The sequence below is a fragment of the Phocoena sinus genome, chromosome 10 (assembly GCF_008692025.1).
Source record: "Phocoena sinus isolate mPhoSin1 chromosome 10, mPhoSin1.pri, whole genome shotgun sequence".
Lineage (NCBI taxonomy): Eukaryota > Metazoa > Chordata > Mammalia > Artiodactyla > Phocoenidae > Phocoena > Phocoena sinus.
Genome location: NC_045772.1, coordinates 48055097 through 48078011, shown reverse-complemented (window position 1 = coordinate 48078011; position 22915 = coordinate 48055097). Strand labels below are relative to the sequence as shown.

General features: G+C 37.6%; 1 protein-coding gene across 3 annotated transcripts; it reads left to right on the top strand.

Moving 5' to 3' along the window:
* The first annotated feature begins 865 nt into the window (after nucleotides 1-865).
* On the top strand, nucleotides 866-22422 carry YEATS4 (YEATS domain containing 4). Of its 3 annotated transcripts, none has more exons than XM_032646888.1 (8): nucleotides 915-1186; nucleotides 4085-4204; nucleotides 7274-7340; nucleotides 7447-7541; nucleotides 10502-10636; nucleotides 11644-11736; nucleotides 11825-11912; nucleotides 21770-22421. In XM_032646888.1, the coding sequence occupies exons 1-8, from the start codon at nucleotides 1136-1138 to the stop codon at nucleotides 21937-21939; spliced, it is 819 nt and encodes a 272-aa protein (XP_032502779.1). In that variant the 5' UTR covers nucleotides 915-1135; the 3' UTR covers nucleotides 21940-22421. The 3 variants fall into 3 exon arrangements, with proteins under 3 accessions (XP_032502781.1, XP_032502779.1, XP_032502780.1); XM_032646889.1 differs by lacking the exon at nucleotides 21770-22421 and adding an exon at nucleotides 12416-14469; XM_032646890.1 differs by lacking the exon at nucleotides 10502-10636 and having other exon boundaries at nucleotides 866-1186; nucleotides 21770-22422.
* The last annotated feature ends 493 nt before the right edge of the window (nucleotides 22423-22915 follow it).

The window sequence follows — 22915 nt, the reverse complement described above, 5'->3', positions numbered from 1 at the left end:
GTACAGGTCAGAATGGAGACGGCTGATGGGGCAAAATCCTCAATAAAGTGAAAAAGAATGAGATCAAGAACACTGACTGAAGGACTGATTTTAAACTGGAAGACAGACACACTTTTGAGGGCACGAGCCCGCTGTGTCCCTTTGCCTAGCAAAGCAATAAAGCTATTCTTTCCTACTTCACCCAAATAAATAAATAAATAAACTGGGAGCCGATTCTCTCTTGAACAGAAGAGAAGAAAGGAAGGGAGGGTGGATATTGGGCAAACCAAAGCTTGCGTTTAGGTCTGGTGGCATGGAGGTCCGTTTTCTCTGTTGAAATAAGATGCAAAGTCACCTGATCAGAACGAGAGGGTTGGTGTCAAGGTTGGAGGTTTGAGATTAGGGAAATAGAAGAGCTTCCAGTTTAAAACAGAAGAAAAGGGAGAGCGAACCTCTGACTAGCACCTCATGTTTCAATTAAATTGGAGGTCATTCATTTAGCACTGCACTAACCTGCAAAGTAGTTAGTACCACAGAAGGGCAAGGGAGGGGAGGTTTGCGTCACGTTATGGACCTGAGAATCCAAAATGAGTAGAAAGGAAGGAAGGAGAGGAAGAAGGGAGTAAATAAAAAAAAGAAATCAGCGGTTCAAGCCTGAAAGTCTGAGGACGTCTGGATGAACATAACGAAAAGCTGTCGGTGGGCGAGATTTCATGAACTTAATTTCAGAACTGTCATGCTTTGGCGATGGCAAGGTATTACCTCCAAAAGACAGTTTCTCGGTCATTACGAAGACAGGCGGTCTGGCTTGTCGGCAGGCACTGGCAACCAAGTCCGGTCTTCCTTTCGCCTAAAAGCAGGGGATCGGCGCGTGCGCAGTGTGCGCGAGCTCGTCGCGCCTGCGCACAAAACGTCGCCGCTCCCTCCTTTCCCGGCCCGCTCTCCAACCGCGCGGGGGTGAGTGGGCTTCCGCGACGCTCTCCGCTGTGAGGCGTTGGCGATCTCTCAGCACCCCGAGCTCAGCTGACTCGTCCTCCTTCGGCCGGAAACCCTCCTCCTGGGCCCGCGCGGGAGGAGCGGGGCCTCTGAGCGGAGCGGCGAGTCCGCCGGCCCCGGTCTCTTTCCCTGGCGGCGGCGGCTTCTTCCGTAGGACAATATGTTCAAGAGAATGGCCGAATTTGGGCCTGACTCCGGCGGGAGAGTGAAGGTCAGTTCCCGCCCCGCGCCTCCCCTCCGGGAGTGGCTCTCTCGCCCCGGCCCCTCCTGGCGCGGCCTGGGGAGGGCCTGCCTGTTTCCTCTCGCGCCTTTTCGCCTAGGGCTGGAGCCGCGGTTTCCAGGCGGACGGCGAGTCAAAGCCCCAGAGGGAAAATCATGATTTCATTTGGCCCCAACTTCATATGTCACCGCCTCCCTTCCATCCCAGACAAAAAACAAACATAATCGGTGGTGCCTGGGGGAGAGCTGGACATTGTTGCTGAGGAAAAAGCCACTTGCGGGGCTGGGAGATCCTGGCTTGCTGCTCATCCTCTGCCAACCCAGGTCACCTGTAAAAAGGCGGTGGGGAGGGCAGTACCCACCTATTGTGAGGATAATAACAGTAGCAGATACCGTGCGAAGTAAGCACAGTGGGTGGACGCTTTACCCGATTCTCTGATTCAGTCCCTACAAAGGCAGTATCACCCCCAGTATTTACTAGAAAAGTTCAGACGACTTCCCCAAGTTCATGGTGTTCCTAAAGTCCCAAGGCTACAGCCAAGATACTAATCAAGGCATGCAAAGAACATAACACTGCCTGGCACATAGGGAACATTCAGTACAAGGTAGCTTCTTAGTTTTTAATTAAGGTGATCATAGAGCCTAACGTAATGTATGACACTGTGACACATTTCCCACCCACTTTACTACATCCCCTGGCACATTAATTTTTTATGAGACGACCAACTGGTTCCTGATATAACACCTATTTTTACCCCTTCGGATTTTTATTTACCGCAGAAAGGAAAATTTTTTATGAAAGAAATCACCCATTTTTGCACCAATCTAGTTGATCTAGGTTTTTTTTTTTGAGTCCTTCTGTATGTCATATTGTTTTCACATAATTTTATACTGAATATACAATTATCATACACAGTGCTTTGAAAGTTTCAAAAGCTACTGAAATTTAATGGAAGGGGGAAACAGATGCCAGGTAAAATTCATAGTACCATACGGTTCATAAACATACGTTTTCCCTCACTTTTGGGCGAGGTTTTGGAATGATAAGAAAGTACTACTGAACAAAGGTTTAGAACACTAGCTTTTGGAGAAGAACTTACAGAACTCTCTACTTGTAATCATGTTAGGTTCTAAAAGTCTTTTAAGTCCAGAATCACTTGAGATTAGGCCTGTAGTCCTCAAATGCTTTTCCACCGAAAATGGGTCCGAGTTAGTCATGTAAAACTTTAAAGTTAGGGACTTATTTCTTCTCCGTGCTGATTGTTATGTGGTCTTGTAAGCATCTTTTCCCAATTTAGATAAATTTGATCCAGGTAGAAAGTCTTTTGGCAGATAAATCCGCTTTCCATCATTGAGGAAACTCCCCAAGTTCCTAGCAACATTGTAGCAGTTCAGGATCTATTATCCCTCACCATGTCAGTGCTCCTTGTACTTATTCACTCGGGCCTTGAATGTGAGGCCCTATCTTTGGGTACCACAAAAGGACACTTGCTGTGATTTTTTTTTTTTTTTAAGTTTGTGTACAAACCACTTGCCTTCTCCTGAACTAACTTTAGGCTAATAAGTATTGGTTTTATTTGTGAATTATCTAGTCACAATGAAAAGTTTTTCCATTTGTTCACTGCTTTTCCTCATTTCTTATTAATTGTTGATTACATTGGCACAGCACTTTTCACATGTGATATATCTTGCTCTTTGACCTTCAGATACAGTCTTACTATTGAACAATTGGTCTCAAATTCATGTGCAACATTCAGCAATTTTCTTCACTTGGAATTTTTTCTATCTCCTTTTCATCGTAATCTGCCTTTACACTTAACTGGATGTGATGAGAAACATGTATGTACATCTCAGAACTGAACACAAATATAGCACGCATGCCATCAGTCCAGGGTTTACTGAGCTTGAGTCATCCAAGTGCCTCTTTGCCATTATCTGAATCGAAATGTAGTGTTTAACATTTTTGTTTAAATCAATTTTTAAGGTCCCTTCCTAAGCGTTACTATTTTTGAAATTGTGGGTTTGAATTGCTGGTTATAGTTATGGTTTTTCTAATACAGATTAAACACAAGTAATAAAATGAAAATGTTTGCCCTTATTTTACCTAAAATCCCCTTCCAAACTGTCTTTAATTTTTGTACTGTGCTTTGGAGAACCCTGGTGTAAGCTGATAAGGACATTACCATCAGGCGATGGTAAAGTTGGTGAGCGTTATTCCAGACTGCTCTTTAAAGTTTGTAAATAGAGTTTTTTCTGTTTCTTTTAAAAAAAGAGAGAGAAAGAAAAAAGGAACTCTCAAAGTACTCCACATGATTTAAATACACGTTTTCAAAGTGGGAACATTGTAATTAATGTGGTGTTTAGTTATTTGTGGTATTATGAAATGAGGCTAATTGTCTGGAAATTATTTGTTGAGGGAAATCCATGTTATAAGCAAATTCTAGGTTGTTAGACTGCCTGCCATTGCTTAAAACAAGCTTTCAGAGTTCTAATTCTGTTTATTTGGGTAATAATACAATGTGTTTTTTTAAAAAATAAATTTATTTATTTTCGGCTGCGTTGGGTCTTCGTTGCTGCATACGGGCTTTCTCTAGTTGCGGCGAGCGGGGGCTACTCTTCGTCGTGGTGCGCAGGCTTCTCATTGCGGTGGCTTCTCTTGTTGAAGAACACTGGCTCTAGGTGCGCGGACTTCAGTAGTTGTGGCTCGCGGGCTCTAGAGCGCAGGCTTAGTAGTTGTGGCACACGGGCTTAGTTGCTCCATGGCCTGTGGGATCTTCCCGGACCAGGGCTTGAACCCGTGTCCCCTGTATTGGCAGGCGGATTCTTAACCACTGAGCCACCAGGGAAGCCCAATACAGTGTTAACTGGTGTTGAAATTGTTTTCTTGTAGGGGGTTACAATCGTTAAACCAATAGTTTATGGTAATGTTGCTCGATATTTTGGAAAGAAAAGAGAAGAGGATGGGCACACCCATCAGTGGACAGTCTATGTAAAACCATATAGAAATGAGGTAGGTAATTGTTTTTCCTAAAACTTTTTTGAAGCTATAGTTTTTTTTGCTCAGAGTTAAATTGTAATATTGTATAGTAACTGATAATAAAATTGGCCCACTGTAGAAATGTTACCAAAAAAGTTGAAAGAATAAAGTAAGAGCTGTCATCTTTCTATAATTGTTAGTAGAATCAACTTTCCAAAAATGTTTTCTAATTAAAATTAAGTTATGGTAAAAAGAACTATGCTATATGCACAGTACGTCTTCCAATCACCACACCTTAAGGTAGCCTAGTATATAATCAGGTATTTATTTCAGGAATAGTAAATTTAAGTGATACTTTGGTAATCAGACCATCAGAAAAAATGAAAGACAAGCTGCTACATAATCTAGCTGCTGGTAATTTGGTTTTGCTACTGAATCTCTAATGCCTGGAATGCAGTAAGTACATAGTGGGTATTCAACAGATACTTACTGAATGAATAAACCATTCCTCTATTTAAAACCCTTCATTCTGTATTTCAAATATCATTGTTCCAATATAGTGGAAGCAAGAAGGCAGGTGAGAATTTATGTTATCATTGTAATCATTCGTCCCCTTTTAGAAACATCTGAAAAAGCAGTTAGAGATGTCACCAAGAGTTGTTACTTCTGAAAAGATGAAAATGGTGCCAAATAGCCCAAGGGTAGATTCACAGCTTGATGATGATAAAGGTAGTCTGCTTCAAACACTTTGAATTATATTTTACCACCTGTAAGAGACTAGAATTTTGGACATACTTTTACTTTATCAAGGGTCACATTTTTAAAATAAATTGAATAATTATCCAAAATAACTTTATAGTGTCAATTTTAAGGGTAGAAATGCTGACTTATCATTCAAAATTACTTCCAATGCTGACTACTCTTTCTTCCCATGTACCCCACAGTATGTTCAGTCACATTTAATAAATTAAGAGATGATAAATTTAGAGGTAAATCGAAAGAAGGGGAATATGCCACACATTAAACTGCCATGTAGGACAGTTTACAGTAACTGAACTCAGTGCAGCTGTAGCCACAATTTAAAGGTGACCACTTGAATGTAGAGCTCTTGAGCTGAAATCAAACATCTACAGGACATCAAGTAGTGATGCAACCCAAAGTTATCTTAATTTCAAGGACAAAGAATAAGGCAGTTGACTTTTGAGTTCTTCTTTTCTTCATATATTCCACCAAAAGACTGAGTTAATACATGTTGAAACCAATTAAGCTTGATAATGTTTTTTCTTCAGCATTTATACTATTCTCTATTAAATAAAGTTAAAAGACAAAGAAAAAAAAAACCTTCAAAGTCCACACAAAAACTTGTATATGAATGTTTGTAGTGACATTATTCATAATAGTCCAAATGCCTCTAAACTGATGAATGGATAAATAAAATGTAGTGTATCCATATAGTGGAATACTATTAAGGAATAAAATAAAGTATTGATACATGCTACTAACACATGGAATAAATTAGAAAACATGGCAAGTGAAAGAAGCCAGACACAAAAGCCACATACTGTATAATTCCATTTTTATAAAATGTCCATAATAGGCAAATCCATAGACATAGAACCTAGATTAGTGGTTGACAGCAGGTGGGAGGAAGAATGGGTATGAGGTTTCCTTTTGTGTGATAGAATGTTCTCAAATTGATTGTGGTGATAGTTGTACAACTCTGAATATATTAAAAACCATTGAATGGTGAACTTAAATGGGTGATTTGTGTAGTATGTTAATATCTCAATAGAGCTGTTAAAAACAAACAAAAAAAACCACCTTCAGTGACTACCTATTGCTCTCATCATAAAGCTATCATGTTTAGTAGAAGGCCTGCCATGACCTTTCCCTATCCTATCTCTGCAGCCTTGTCCCTTGTCTGTGTTTGCCTCATTTCTTTGTATCCTACATTTTACCAATACTAAATTACTCTCAGTTTCCCAAAGGAACACTCTTAAACCTCTTCCTTTCTTCCCACCCACTCCATTCTTATTGTTCCCTTAGGTCTTAGTTCAAGTGTATTTTCTTTAGATCTACTTTCTTGATCTCCAAAGACTAAAATAGCTGCCTTTCCTATGGATTTGTACCTAATGTCCTCATAACACATGACCTAATATGCACACAACAGATTACAGATTACAGCATTGAAATGCTGATTTTCTTGTCTCCCCCCCACTTTACGGTGAGACCCTGAGGACGAGATTCTGTTATTTATCATTATAGCATCTAACAGTATTGGTAGTCACTCATATTTGTAGAAAAAATGAATGAAAGTATTCCCAAAATAGTCTTCAAAGAGGCTTATGAAAATCTGCCTCAGAAAAAATGTTCACAAAATAATGTTAAGTGATGAAGGCAGATAGTAATATATTATTACAGTAGGATCCCAGTTAAAAAAATATGTAGATAATAAGCACATAAAAATTCCTGAAAGCAAATAAAAAGATTAATGAACATTACTGTTGAATGCAACTTACTCTGTTTTGCATTTTCCTGTTTTTCTATAATGAATTATTTTTGAAAAGGCCTCCTTCGCTAGCAGGATCCCTTTTGTGTGCCGGAACTAATGAATATGCTTTTGTGCTTCAGAATATAATTAAGGAAAGGAAGAGTTTTATATCCAACAGTTTTAGGTTGCTTAGCTTAGTTGACCTTTGTATAATATAATTTTGTTTTTTGAAGTTGCTTAGTTCTTAGATTTGCTTTGGTGTATATGTTTATTTCTGTAGAAAATATTGGAAATGTACTATTGTTTTATGGAAAAATCAAAATTGATTTTGAGTATTGTCTACAGAGATATATAAAAATAGGAATGCAAAACAATGAATTAGGGACATATATATTTCTATATATTATGAATTTTGAAAGAATTCTGCACAGCCTTCCTTTGTTTAAAATAAAAAACAAACCTCCAGGGTATAATTCATGTTTCTTAGAAAATTAGTTTCCATAAAATTTAAGGGGAAGTGTATTTTATAAAATTGGCACAGGTGCTCTGTGTATTTCCTTCCTAATTGTTATGTGTAGATGGCAGAACTAATTAATGCCTCTGTATTTTAGGATATGTCAGCATATGTGAAGAAAATCCAATTTAAATTACATGAAAGCTATGGCAATCCTTTAAGAGGTACAATAGTTTTTTAAAATTCATAATGTTATAAATTTTAAAAGAGCTAGGAAACTGTATCAGTAATTTACAATTTATAATTGTTTTATTTTTTTCTTTCTTTTAGTTGTTACTAAGCCTCCATATGAAATTACTGAAACAGGTTGGGGTGAATTCGAAATAATCATCAAAATATTTTTCATTGATCCTAATGAAAGACCTGTGAGTAATATTAATCTCTGCAAATATAAAATGGATTTTTTAGTAATTGTGAAAATTTTACAATATTCAATAGCTTGTTATATGTCGACATTTTCATTCAGGTATAGTTTATGTAAGCTTATGGCTTGGTGTATCTTGCTATGAGTTAAGGTTTTTCATTTTTAAGTGAAGTGCCTTTCAAAACTCTTTTGTTTTTCTAGTATAAAAAGAAGGGATAGAATGTGAACAGTTATTGGAAAGGAATCATGGAAATTACATGATTACTACAGCAAAAAAATTTTAAATTCATTAGTATCGTTTGGTTATTAGTAACAAACAAGTGGAGTCCATATGCTCTCTGAAATGGGAGTGTCCGGTTTTTTATAGTTAAAAGCCCTAGAAAGTCTTTGTACATTTTCAAACTGTCATCAGTACTAGCAGCTTTATCTTATACCTGGATCCTTATTTATAACCACTGACTTTTTCATTATTTGATCTCTTCAGATTGTTGCTTGATAATGTAAAAAGTCTCTCAAAGCTTTCACTTTGACCCCTCAGCAACTTTGTGAGCTTGGTGAGATCCTCGTTTTAGAGATGAGCATATTAAGTCTCAGAGATGAAGTCATGTGCTCAAAAACACAGTTAATTGTGGTGGAGCTAGTTTTTGAATCCAGGTATTTGCATTCAGACCTCACACTCCTTCCTTTACTCTTGCTTTTGACTAAAACCACTAAGCCTGTTTTATTTTTAAACCTAAAGGGTCATAACTCAGGCTCTCTCATTCCACATTTGTGTGTCTGGTGTTTAACTCCAGTTTCAAGGCTTTAGTGTTCATCACCATTAATTTTCATCTTGATAGATTCAGCTCGCTCCTTTAGCACCAAACATTGACACTTTAATTATCAGATTACATTTGTAAAACGATGTGCTTTTAAAGGATTTGGATGTCACCTGGGCCAGTGATACAGAGAATTAGTTCCTAACTAGTTGCATTAGAAATGCCTGAGATGTTTTTTATAAGTTCAGACTTCTAGGCCCTATTCCACAGAGCATGATTCACACGTTTGGAGAGGGGCCAGCACCCCAGGTAATTCTGATGTGCAGTAATATTTAGGACCCATTGAGGTAGACCATACTCTTCCTACATACAAGTTCCTTTAGGCAGTCCAGTATAGCAAGAAGAGAATATTGACTTCCGTTATTTAGTGAAACATCCTATTCAGGTTTGGGGTAATTCTAGTTTTAAGAAAGCTCTACTTTATGTTAAGCTTCCTTGAACTTTTTACTGATAACTATTCATACTTTAGTTTTCTTTTCTCCTGAAGAACCATCTATAGCTCATTTAAATATCTTCCATGTGATAAGGTTTCCAGGTCTCCTACCATTCTTGTCCTTCTGGGATACTCTCACAGACATTATATTCTGTTTGACAAGAAATTATTAAATATCCATATTTGCAAGATATTGCCCAAGGGGTGGGATACAAAGATGAGACACTACACCTATCCTTAACCAAAGTAGCCTATTAGGGAGAATAGAGCACAGAATAGGCAGATGTTGAGAGAGAGGAAGAAGAAGTTGGTCATGTTACTAGAGCAGAGGTTCTTGTTAACTTTGTAAGATTGCCTTGAATTCATTTTATTTTGAGAATGTGCTGCCTTACCTGTCTGCCTCCTCATCTGTCTCCCCCTTCTCTCCTCCCTACCCTGCCCTCAATTGGAAAATACATCTCTGAAAGAAATCATTATATAATGTAACATCATTATGAGACAGCTCTCAAAGCCAACTCTTGGGAAAGTAGGGTAATATGATCTTTTGCCTTTCTGGAGTGATTCCTTTATTGAATAGGTTTCCATATAGATCTACATAGGCCTGAGTTTTATCCCCTCCAAATTACCGTAGTGTTCTTTTAGTATAATGAACCCATTATAGTTTTTGAATAGTTGGCTCTTACAGAAAATAAGTCATATGAGGTTTATTTAAAATATAAAAGAAAGATATGGGTAACTTGTGATTTACTTCTGTTATCCAGTAACCTGTTACTCATCAAACCACTGTAAAAGGAATGGTTGTTTCTAAAAGCAAAATGCTAATATTGGGTTTTTATTCCTAGAAATATCTCTGGCAAGTATAGGCATTTTCATTGCTCTAAGAATCTTCAAACACCACTGAAAATTAGAGACATCTGTCCTGAAATTATTCATTGCCTATATCGGCATGAATGCCTCTCCAGGTCTGAATAATAAATTTGGGAATGGAAGGCTTTATGATGTAGTTTTTAATACTTCTTAAATTATAAAAGACATGCATATAGTTTTTTTAAAAGATTTAAAAAATAAAAAGTACAAGTCTCCTGTATTAGTTTCCTAGGGCTGTCATAAGAAAGTACCTCAAACTGAGTGGCTAAAAACAACAGAAATTTATCCTCCCAGTTCTGGAGACTAGAAGTCCCAAATCAAGGTGTTGGCCATGCTCTCTCCAAAGCCTCTAGGCGAGAATCTTTTCATGCCTCCTCTAGTTCCTGGTGGCCCCAGGCGTTCCTTGGCTTGTGGCAGCGTAACTCCAGTCTCTGCCTCCATTTTCACATGGGCTTCTCTCCCTCCCTGTCTCCGTGTCACTTCTCTTTTTATGAGGACACCAGTCATATTGGATTAGGGTCCTCCCCTAATGACTTCATCTTAACTTGATTACATCTGCAAAAGGCTCTTATTTCCAAATAAGGTTATATTTACATGTTCTGAGATTTAGTACTTCAACATATCTTTTGGGGAATACAGTTCAACCCGTAACATCTTCTTTCCCCCATCTCTGACCCCTTCCTCAGGAAAACCACAGTTACTGTTTTCAGTTCCTCTAGAAATTATTCCCATTCATCCCTAAGGTTGGATTTTTCAATTTTAGATAGTGCCTGTCAGCTCCTAGTGATGATGGCTGATCCTTTTTCTTCGTCTTTCTTGGTTTCTTTTTTCATTTTGCTGCAGGACTTTATTCAGAAAGGATGCGAGAGAAGTAAAATTTCAGAGCCAATGCTCTCTGAAAATATCTTTATTTTTGTTTACCTCTCACTTGATTGGGTGAAGAATTCTACGTCCCACAGGAGGTGCGCTCTCTCGTCTGTGAGTGGGGGGAGAGGAGGGAAGGTTGGCCAGCCTAGCTGCCCCACAGCCTTCTTGATTTCTGTACCTGCCAGCTTTGCGCTCGCAGTCTCCCCAGAGCTCCACTGGGGGCAGTGGCTCCCACCTCTGATGCAGTTTTCTTCTTTAAGATTTTAGGTTATGGATTTCCCTGTTATGGTTTATCCATCTGTGTAGTCTCATCTGCTTTCTGTCTGTTCCAGAAATTTGTCAAATTATCTGCTTTAAATATGGCATATGATCCATACTCCTTATGATGATTTTAGCTAACTTTTTGGAAAATTCTTGGAGGCCTCTGAATTGGTTTCTATACCTTCAAAATGAACTCTTATGTTTTACCAGCTAGGTTTTGTTTTGCTCAAATAATCACACATTGCACTGCAAAGCTTTTCCTTTGATGTCTTACTGTATCTGTTTTTAAATATTTTGAAGACATATTGCTCTTGCCGAAGTGAATTATCACTGACTAACTTTGTGTTTGTTTATTATGCTACTTATATATTAATCATTATTACACTAAAGAAATTAACTTGTCCTCACTGAGCATTTTAGTATTGATCATTCCTTTTGAAAGTATCAAATCTTTTTTTGCCATAGTAAGTTTGTAAACTTTAACTGTCACAGTTAATCAAATGTCGCCTGTGTAAGTAAAAGAATTCATCTTAGTGACTTACCAGTTTAATTTCCATAGCTGTATCTTGTGTTATTTTTATATATAGTCACTCTCTAGAGATGCTTTGTAACTAATGTTTGCTTACCCTCTTCAAAACATACATATTGAATAGATATAGATAAATGGTAATACCTAATAGGAAAATAAAAGTACACACAGAATTTGGGTGACCTGCCACAGTAAGTTGTAGTTGAAACAAGATCCTGAATTTGATGTGTTTACTAATTCAGTATCTAAATCAGTTACAGAAATGATGATGTCTCATAATGATGATAAAAACCATTGCACAGATGTCATGTCTGTTTTTATTTCACAGGTAACCCTGTATCACTTATTAAAGCTATTTCAATCAGACACCAATGCAATGCTGGGAAAAAAGACAGTGGTTTCAGAGTTCTATGATGAAATGGTAAGAAGATTTTATAATGAGAGTTTTAAAAACATTTTAAATTGTAGATTTTGCAATTATTGGGCTTTTTTTCATTCTCTTCCATTAGATATTTCAAGACCCAACAGCAATGATGCAACAATTATTAACAACATCTCGTCAGCTTACCTTAGGAGCCTATAAGCATGAAACAGAATGTAAGTGCCATGAGTTCATAATTAATCCTGAGAAATAATGTATTCTGTAATGCTGAAAGGATTGTATGATTAGCGACTATTAAATTTTTTTCCTTAGTAGATACAGGTAAAATTTTTAGGAGTTATACAATATATGTATTACTAAAGAACAGGTAAGAAGGATGTTTTAAATAGTTCTCAAAGTAGGCCTACTTTCAAAAAGGTAAAAGACAGCCTCTGACACACTCTGAAATACTGTTTGTCTTTATTCACTAATTACATTTAAGCATAGCTTTTCATTAATCTTGCTTAACCTGTCACTCAATCATTTTCTGTTTACTAGTCTTTGCTAACAAAATCGGTGTGAAGAACCTTGCAGAACATAATTATACTTAAGTGTACGGTGAATTAGTTTCTCCCTCTCTCTTTTTAACCTGTCACCTGACGTAGTTTTATATTAATGCTGGGGTGGTGAAGACCAGAATGCCTTATTGATAGTCAGTCATGCTGTCTTTTCCCTTTAGCTTACGAGGCCTCAGAATCCCCTACACATCGTTTCATGCAGCTATTGCCAACCATTTGCAGTTGTCATTCAAGATGAAATCTACTTACCAACCCTGTGTTGACATTTATGTCACCATTTATTCGGTTTTTCCTTTGATTTTTTCATTTATTTGCTTACAGTATATATTGAGCAACAGTAAGATGCCAGGCATTGTTCAGAGGATAGAGCAGACAAAAGCCCTGCCCTCATGGAGCTTACATACTAGTGGAAAGAAGACAAATATTAAATAAACAGAACAATGGAGTGTGAAGTAGTGATTGGATGGCATGAAGAAAACTAAAGCAGGGGAGGGAGCGCTTTTGGTGGGAGGAGATGGTTAAGAGTTTTAAATATCAGGTCAGAGAATGCTTCCTGAAATGGTGGCGTTGGAGCAAATACCAAAAGGAGTGGGGAGATGAGCCATGCAGCTACATGAGAGACGAATGTTACGTGTAGAGTGGCAGCAAGGGCAGGAACCCTGAGGTAAGAGCATGCCTGGCATATCCGAGGAACAGCAAGAAGGCCAGTGTGCCTGGAGTAGAGTGAACAAGGGGACAAGGAGTGGGACATGAGGCCAAAGAAGTTATTATGGGACCAGCTCATATAGGGAGTTTAAGTTATTAAACTGAAGGAGATGGGAAGTCTTTTGTGGGTTTTGAGCAGAAGAGTGACAGTATAAGACTAATATTTTAAAAAGATCAATCACCCTGGTTGCTGTGTTGAGAGTAGACTGTAAAGCAGAAAGGGTAGAAGCAGAATAGTTAGGAGGCTATTCCAGTAATCCAGATATAGAATTGTGGGTAGTACCAGAGTGATAGCAATGGAGGTGGTGAGAAGGGGTCAGGTTCTAGTTTGAAGATAGGTACAGTAGGATTTGCTGATGGTTTGATAATAATATATGAAAGAAGGAGATGAACAAAGAATGACTGTTAAGGTTTGGGGCCAGAGGAAACAAACAAAAATTGTTGTTACTTTTCATAGAGATGGGAAGTCTGGGAGGGGCAGCTTTGAGGGGAAAGATTAGGAGTACAGTTTTGGACATGATGGCTGTGGGATGCCTGTAAGACATCTAAGTGGAGATGTTGAGAAGGGAATTGTGCTCAAAGTCTGGTATTCAAGGAGAGGTCTAGGCTGAAGATACAAATGTGGAAGTTAATATACACATGGATTTATAAATTGTGAGGCCAAATGATATCATCACAAGAGTAAGTGAAGATAGAAAAGAGGTTCAAAGGTTGAGCCCTGTGCACTCCAACATTTAGAGATTAAGGAGATGACCAGCAAAGGAATTAGGAAAGAACAGTGAGTGTGGAGGGAGAAAACCTAGGTGCACATAATATCCTAGAGCCAGGTGAAGAAAGTGTATCAGGAAATAGTCATTAGCTGTGTTCAGTACCTCTGATAGGTCAAGTAAGATCAGAGCCAAGAAATAGGCTATAGCAAGGTGGAGGTCCTTGGTGACCTTAACAGGAGCAGTTGAAGGAGAATAGTAAGGACAGAAGATCAGTTGAAGTGGATCAAGAGAGAATGAGATGAGGGAGTTCCCTGGCGGTCCAGTGGTTAGGACTTGGCACTTTCACTGCCGTGGTCTGGGTTCAAATCCCTGGTCAGGGAACTAAGATCCTGCAAGCCGTGCAGTGCTGGCAAAAAAAGAGAGAGTGAGTGAGATGAGAAATTGGAGACAGGTGCTGTGGACAACTTTGTCTTGGAGCTTGACTATAAAGGGAAAGTAGCCCTTGAAGCAGTAGCAGAGCAGGATTTGGGGTCAAGAGAGCAGAGTTTTCAGGGGAAACAGACCAGTATCGTTATAGGCTAGAAGAAGCGATCCAATAAAAGAAGCGGGGTGGGGGATGAGAAAGCAAGAGAGAAAGAGGTTGCTGTTTAACCATTGTTGGTTATAGTAGTGTTTTGTTTGTATTTTCATGAAACCCTGACCAAGAGTTAAAAGATCTGAATACTGATTATAATTGCTGCTTGGTAGTCATTTAAAATTGAAAATCACACTCATTAAAAAATTTTATGTTTCACTTTCTACATCTGAAAAAATACTTGGGCTACTTTGTTATGAACATAAAACAGATACGTATATGATCACTTTGAAAAGGTAAAAAACACTAGTCACATGCTATTTTAATTTGTTACTGGTCATATTCTCTCCATTATAGATCTCCTTTCTCTCATACTATGAAATGTGCCCAATTCATAGAGGAAACTTCTCTTTTTAAATTCAAGTACCCACATTTCTGTGTTTTCAACAAAAATAATATCATTAATTCATATATGTATAATAGTAGAGACAAATGTGTTTCATAAAAAGACTTTTCTACAAATTAATTTTTGACGTGTTAAAGTTTATGTGTGGAGATTTATAACCTTCGGAAGTTTTTATCAGTAAATTGCATGTTTTATATTATCTTCAGGTTATTTTCTCAACAGTGTCAAATCCATAAGGAAGAAAAAGATAATTCTGTAAATGGTATTGACACAATTGATAACTTTTGAGAAGAAAATTTAATTTAGATCATTGCTTTATAGCACTTATCAAAACAAATTCCAGTTTAATTAATGATAGTTAACTGGTTTTTTTTTTTTAATTAATTAATTTATTTATTTTTGCTGTATTGGGTCTTCATTTCTGTGCGAGGGCTTTCTCTAGTTGCAGCGAGCGGGGGCCACTCTTCATCGTGGTGCGTGGGCCTCTCTTGTTGCCGAGCACAGGCTCCAGACGCGCAGGCTCAGTAGCTGTGGCTCCTGGGCCTAGTTGCTCCGCGGCATGTGGGATCTTCGCAGACAGGGCTCGAACCCGTGTCCCCTGCATCGGCAGGCAGATTCTCAACCACTGCGCCACCAGAGAAGCCCAGTTAACTGTTTTTTTAAAGTCAGTTAAGCTGTTTAAAAAATTAGAGAAATGACTGTCCTGGCTAGTGAAGACTTTCTAAATTTGAGGTGTTAGAAGAAATCACATTGAAAGAAAGGCAAACTTGATTCTGCAAAAAAATATTTAACTTATTCATTTCAAAAGGGCAAAAAATAAAGATAAATCTGTAGAAAATATGACAAAGGATTAATATCTTTAAAACCCTAAAATAAATAAAATAGAATAAAATTTTAAACTTCAGTTGACAAATGGACAAAAGACATGGACAGATGAAAGAGGAGATGACTAGTAAATAAAAAGGGAAAATATTTGACCCTGCTAGTAATTTTTAAAATGCAAACCAAATAATAATGGGTGGTTATATTTGTATCAAGTAAGCAAAAGGAATTTTTAATAGTTGTACCTATTAAGGATGTGGTGAACCCTGTGTTCTATGAATTGTTTGTGTGAGTAGGCCTTTTAGGAAAGCAACTTGGGAATATTAATCAAAGGTCTTAAAAAGGTAGGTATACTTTTACCAGTTTGAGAGCATTTTATACTCAATATTTGGTAATATCAGTTAGCTTTATTGAGTGCTTACTGTTTGTACTCTTGTAAATCTGTACATGTATAAACTCATTTACATCTACAATAACTTTATTAGGTAATCCATTTAGAAAAGGAAACTGAGGCACAGGGAGAGTAAGAAACTTGCCCAAGTTAACATGAGTTAGTGGTAGAGCCAGGACTTTATCCTAAGCAGTCCTCAGAACTTAGGCTTTAAAAACATAGTAATATTTTTAGATAGAGTAATAGCCAGGATAGAGATTGCTCATTATAAAATTTAAAACACATTAAAAGTTTATAAAGATGTTTATACTGGTAAACCCATGGAAATTTACTTAAGTACTAATGATCTAGCTTTTAATAGAAATTGCTTCTACATGGAATAATTAAAATGATAGTGAATGGGCTTCCCTGATGGCGCAGTGGTTGAGAGTCCGCCTGCCGATGCAGGGGACACGGGTTCGTGCCACGGTCTGGGAATATCCCACATGCCGTGGAGTGGCTGGGCCCGTGAGCCACGGTTGCTGAGCCTGCGTGTCCAGAGCCTGTGCTCCGCAACGGGAGAGGCCACAACAGTGAGAGGCCCGCGTACCGCAAAAAAAAAAAAAAGGTTTAAAAATGATAGTGAATGCTTGAAGAGAGTTTACATGTACTAGATAAGTGCTTTGCATTTCTTAATTTATTGAATACCCTTAACAACCCTAGGAGGAAGGTACTACTGTTAGCCCCATTTTCTCGGTAAGACCCTAGAGCATAGAGAGATTTGATATCTTGCCCCAAATTACTCAGCAAAGCAGGATTTAAACCGAGACGGAGTGTGTGCTCTTAACCGATAAACTGTTCTATCTCTTTGTAAAAAAGCCTTACAGGGACTTTCTTGGTGGTACAGTGGTTAGGACTCTGCACTCCCAATGCAGGGGGCCCAGGTTCGATCCCTGGTCAGGGAACTAGATCCCACATGCATGTCTCAACTAAGAGTTCGCATGCCACAGCAGAGGAGCCAGCCTGCCACAACTAAGACCCAGCGCAACCAAATAAATAAATATTTAAAAAAAAAAAAAGCCTTACAGTCTATTTTTCTAACCAGTAAGTTACATTGGCTTTGCAAAAATATTAATTCTTCTTTGGATTGACTTACTCTAAATTGAGGCTTTATTTGGGAATTTAAAACAGAAATTTTATCTATATCTGTATCTATCTATCTATCTATCTATATATATACACTCACAGACACACACACATACATATATATATATCTTAAATGTATGTATAAGCATTTCATATATTGGAAGCAGAAAACCAGAACAGGCTAAAAGAAGTTTTTAAATGTTTTCCCCTATCATCTCATTGGTAATTAACCCAGTTCTTTGAATATATGGTACCCTTTGCAGTCTCATGATTTGTCAAAAATAAAGTATAATGACTAAATCAGACCACAAAAATCTGTATCTACAGTACATGCTGTCCTCTGACAAATGAGTTAAATCAGGTCTTCCTGACTAGATTTAAAACTACCTGTTAAAAAAAAAAAAAAAAAAAAAAAAAAAAAAACTACCTGTTACAGTCATATAGGGCTCCTTGTTGTTTCCCAAATCTTTCTGTACTCTTTCCAAGGCCCACTATGTCCACTTCATCTACCTAATTCCTTTCTCATTCTTTAAAACTCAATTCAGATTTTACTACTGCCAAGAAGCCTTCTTTGATACACACACACACCCTTTCCCCTTGGTATGTCATAGCACCCTATGATTATCTCATGACACTGTAATGCATTTTTCTTTCTTGTCTATCTCCTACTTCTGTATCCCACCATCTCACAATGTGCCTTTCACTCCATATATGTTTTACAATTGATATGGAAAGAGAGGGGGAGAGCAAGGGGATAAAAATGTCTGCATAGTAAAAAAGCATTGTCAACAAAGTCTAAAGACAGACAAGCCATTAAAAAATATTGTACTCAAATCACAAATGACTAGTTTCTTTAATGTATAAAGAGCTCCTGCACATCATTTAAAAAGGCTGATAACCAGTAACTAAACAGCTTCTGCAGAGCAAAGGAAACCATCAACAAAATGAAAAGGCAACCTACTGAATGGGAGAAAATATTTGCAAATCGTGTATCTGATAAGGGGTTAATATCCAAAATATATAAAGAACTCATACAACTCAATGGCCAAAAAACGCATACAATTTAATTAAAATTGGGCAGAAGAACTGAGTAGATATTTTTCCAAAGAAGACATGCAGATGGCCAACAGGTATATGAAAAGATGTTCAACATCACTAATCATCAGGGAAATGCAAATCAAAACCACAATGAGATATCACTTCATGTCTGTTAGAATGGCTACTATCAAAAAGACAAGAAATAACAACTGTTGGCAAGGATGTGGAGAAAAGGAAGCCCTTGTGCAATGTTGATCGGTGCAGCCACTATGGAAAACAGTATGTAGGGTCCTCAGAAAAATAAAAGTAGAGCTACAATATGATCCAGCAATTCCACTTCCGTATACGTATCTGAACAAGACAAAAACACTAACTTGAAAAGATATATGCAACTCCATGTTCATTACACCATTATTTACAATAGCCAAGACAGGTAAACAACATAAGTGTCCATCAACAGGTGCCTGGATAAAGAAGAGGTGTTTTATATATATGTGTGTGTGTATATATATATATATATATATATATATATACACATATATATACACATATATATACACACACATGCATATATACACAATGGAATATTACTTAGCCATAAAAAAAGAAGAAATCTTGGGCTTCCCTTGTGGCACAGTGGTTGAGAGTCCGCCTGCCGATGCAGGGCACGCGGGTTCGTGCCCCGGTCCGGGAAGATCCCACATGCCGCGGAGCGGCTGGGCCCGTGAGCCATGGCGGCTGAGCCTGTGCGTCCGGAGCTTGTGCTCCGCAACGGGAGAGGCCACGACAGTGAGAGGCCCGCGTACCGCAAAAAAAAAAAAAAGGAAGAAATCTTGCTGTTTGTGAGAACATGGATGGACCTTGAGGGCATTATGCTAAGTGAAATAAATCAGAGAAATACGAATACAATATGGTCTCACTTACATGTAGAATCTTAAAAAAAAAAAAAAAGCTCACATACAGAGAATAGATTGGTGGTTGCCAGAGGTGGGAGGTGAGGGGTGGGCAAAAAGGTACAAACTTCTACTTATAAAGTAAGTCCTGGGGATGTAATTTATAGCATGGTGACTGTAGTTAATAATACTGTATCGCATATTTGAAAGTTACTAAGAGAGTAGATCTTAAAATTTGTCATCACAAGAAAAATATCTGTAACTATATGTGGTGACAGATGTTAACTTCAGACTTACTGTGATGATCATTTTGCAATATATACAAGTATTGAATCATTATGTTGTACACCTGAAACTAGTATATGTCAATTATACCTCAATTTTTTAAAAGGGTGGTGGGGAGAGCCGATAACCTAAAAGAAAAATGAGCAAAGGAAAAGCAGACAATCCATAAAAAGAAAGCGAGGAATGTCCCCTAAACATATTAAAAGATTGTCTGCCTCAGAAATAATAGAAATGTAAAGTAAAACTATTCTGAAATACCATTTTTAATCTTTCAGAGTAACTAAGACCAAAAAGTTGATGCAGTAGGGAAATAGACGTACAATGCTAGTGAGATTATAAATTAAGAGGACTTCTGAGAGTCACTTGTCATTCTTCCAGATTTACAAGATCAAATGTCCTTCAATTACTGTTTACTGGAATTTAGCCCACAAGTATACTGGAATGATTATGCGCAGCATACACGTTATAGCATTGTTTGTAATAGAGAAAACTGGAAATACTCCAAATGTACATCAGAGGGGACAGATGAATGAATTATGTATGTCCATTCAATGAGGTCCTCTGCAGCCTTTGAAAGAATGAGACAGCCCTGTGATATGGAATGAGCTTTCAGATGTAGTAATGTTAAGTGAAAGAGCAGGGTGCTGAGCAGTGTGGATAGTGTGACACCACTTGTGTTGGGGGTGAGGAGAAATCACACTTAGGTGTATGCTCGTCTCTGAACCAATTATTTCTGGAAAGATGCCAAGGAAACCTAACTGATTATCTCTGGGAAGAGCGCTGGTTGGTGGGGGGCAGGGGTAAAAGGAGGCTTTTTTTGTTTTTGTTTTTATTGGAGTATAGTTGACTTACAATGTTGTGTTAGTTTCAGGTGTACAGCAAAGTAAATCAGTCATACACATATAAAAAGGAGACATTTTTTCCATTGTCTACACTTTTCAGCCTTTTAATTTTGTATCATGTGTATGTACTATCTTCAAAAATAATTTAAAAAATAAAAGCAATGAAAAATATGGATTGTTTTGGCAATATAAAAGTTTACCTGTGTTACAAAATATATCACAAAAAGAAAGCACCAGCAGTGAGGAAAATAAGGACACATTGCGTGTTTTGTTTTTGTTTTTTTATAAATTTATTTATTTTATTTATCTTTGGCTGCACTAAGTCTTTGTTGCTAGGGCGCGGGCTTTCTCTAATTGAGGCGAGCGGGGGCTACTCTTCGTTGCGGTGCTCGGGCTTCTCATTGCGGTGGCTTCTCTTGTTGCGGAGCACGGGCTCTAGGTGCGCGGGCTTCAGTAGTTGTGGCGCACGGGCTTTGTTGCTCCGCGGCATGTGGGATCTTCCTGGACCAGGGCTCAAACCCATGTTCCCTGCCTTGGCAGGTGGATTCTTAACCACTGCGCCACCAGGGAAGTCCCACATTGTGTGTTTTTAATGCGCTAGATGCTTTAGGTATATTACTTAATCCTCATAAATCCTCCGAGAAATACGAAGTTTTAACTGTATCATATAGAAAGACGAGATGAAGGGAGACTTAGAGATATCAGCATTCAGCTATTAAGGGGCCAAGGGTGTATTTGAACTCAAGTCTTTCTGATTTCAATGGTTTTGGTTTTTTTTCTTCACCAAACCACACTGCTTCCAATTAGTGATCCTTTTACGTTAACAAACAACTGTGCCTCAACATTCGTCAGCAGCAATTACCTGAAATGTCCACAAGGTGGAAATGTTGGATGATAGTAGTCATTTTTCTCTGTAAAACTTGATGCTACACTATCCAAGTGGAATAGTTAAATCGATATAATCTATTTTGCAGTAATGATATTTTTCTTTTGTAATTTGTTATGTAGCCAGCTAGAATGTTTTAAATATTCAGTAATAATAGTAGTTAATATGGCTTTTTATGTGCCAGACAGTATTCTTTTTAAATCTTTTAAACAAATAATATTATGAGGTGTTTGCTATTATAATCTTCATTTTAGCAATGAGGAATAGAGCATAGAGATAATAAATAGCTTATTCAGAGTGGCACATCTAGTAAATGATAGAGCTGGAATTCAAACCTAGACACTTATTGATATCTTTTTGAAAAAAGATAGAGGTTTGTTTTACCAGTGTGATTATGTAAGTTTTACCTGTACATAAATTTAAGGGTACTGTTTTTAGTAAACTCTTATTAGCTGGATGTCTCTTAGACTGTATACTCCCTCATTTCCAAATCAAATTAGAAAATTAGACATAATTTTAAGACATAATTTAAGACATTGTGTCTTAAAATGTTAACTGTGAATTAAAATATTAGTGGTCAAAAAAATTTTTTTTTAATAAAAATAAAAAAATTAGTGGTCAGAATTTCATTCTTAGTGGTAGAAAACATATTAGATCCTCTCTGGAGAGTTCAGACTTTCTTACCCACCCCTCTGTGTCTAAAGTTACATATCTTAAGTTGTCCGCATTTCATCATGAAAACATTGGCCTAAGGAAATGCCACATTTATTGCTCTATGAAATATCTTGTACATGTGAGAAAAATGAAATAAATCAGTAAAAGTGTATGTTTTCTTTAGTTGCAGAACTTGAAGTGAAAACCAGAGAAAAATTAGAAGCTGCAAAAAAAAAAACAAGCTTTGAAATTGCAGAGCTTAAAGAGAGATTAAAAGCAAGCCGTGAAACTATAAATTGTTTAAAAAATGAAATCAGGAAACTCGAAGAAGATGATCAGACAAAAGAAATATAAACAGTTCTGAAGAGAACTCGATAGTAAGTGAAACTAAAAATAAGGTGGAGTTTAAAGGAGAGATGTACTACAAATGCTGCAATGTTTCTTAGAGGAACTGCACATATAGTTGTCAGCCATAGATTTCTCAGCAATGGGGTCAAAGTATTTGTACTTTACAAGCAATCTTTAATATAAAATATATGTGTATAATGCTGTATAGGCATTTTATCAACCCATTTCGGGGTAGTTCTGTGATACTAAGCACAATTTTAACACATTTTTATTGCATTGTATGTATAGCTTATCCTTTCGACAGACATCAAAATTTCATTATAAAGTATAACTTGTACGAATTTTGTACTTCCCTAGTAGTTAGAATTCTTGGTAAAATTAATGTGTGTATTTAATTTCTTAAGTTCTTACCTGCCCCCATCCCAACTCTTTTGTATCTGATGTACCCAGTGCCCAATAAGCACTCAATAAATGCAGTTTACAGTTGCTGTTTCTGCCTCTTGATGTATTTCTTCACCTTGAAGCAATTCAAACTCTCGCATTACAGTTAATGTATCTCCATAGTATTGTGACCATGCATCTGTTATTTGCAGTCACTGTAGCATACAGAAGCTCTCTGACAGCCAAGATCGTATCTTAAGTATTGTTCTGCCTAACTCCCACAGTGTCATTAGTTTTACATAGAACAATATTCAGTCCTTCATGCATGTTCCAAAGACATATAGTAGGGGACCCCAACCGGGGCCACAGACTGGTATTGGTTTGTGGCTATTAAGAACAGGGCCACACAGCAGGAGGTGAGTGGCAGGCTGGTGAGTGAGCAAAGCTTCATCTTTATTTACAGCCGCTCCCCATCACTCACATTACCACCTGAGCTCCGCCTCCTGTAGATCAGAGGTGGCATTAGATTCTCATAGGAGTGGGGACCCTACTGTGAACTGGGCACACGAGGGATCTAGGTTGTGCACTCCTTATGAGAATC

What these genes read in the sequence shown, in the direction of transcription:
- YEATS4 (XM_032646888.1), top strand. Translation starts at nt 1,136, where the DNA reads ATGTTCAAGAGAATGGCCGAATTTGGGCCTGACTCCGGCGGGAGAGTG. An exon ending in CTATGGCAATCCTTTAAGAG is followed by an intron (nt 7,341 to 7,446) that starts GTACAATAGTTT and finishes TCTTTCTTTTAG; the next exon opens with TTGTTACTAAGCCTCCATAT. An exon ending in GGAGGTGCGCTCTCTCGTCT is followed by an intron (nt 10,637 to 11,643) that starts GTGAGTGGGGGG and finishes TTTATTTCACAG; the next exon opens with GTAACCCTGTATCACTTATT.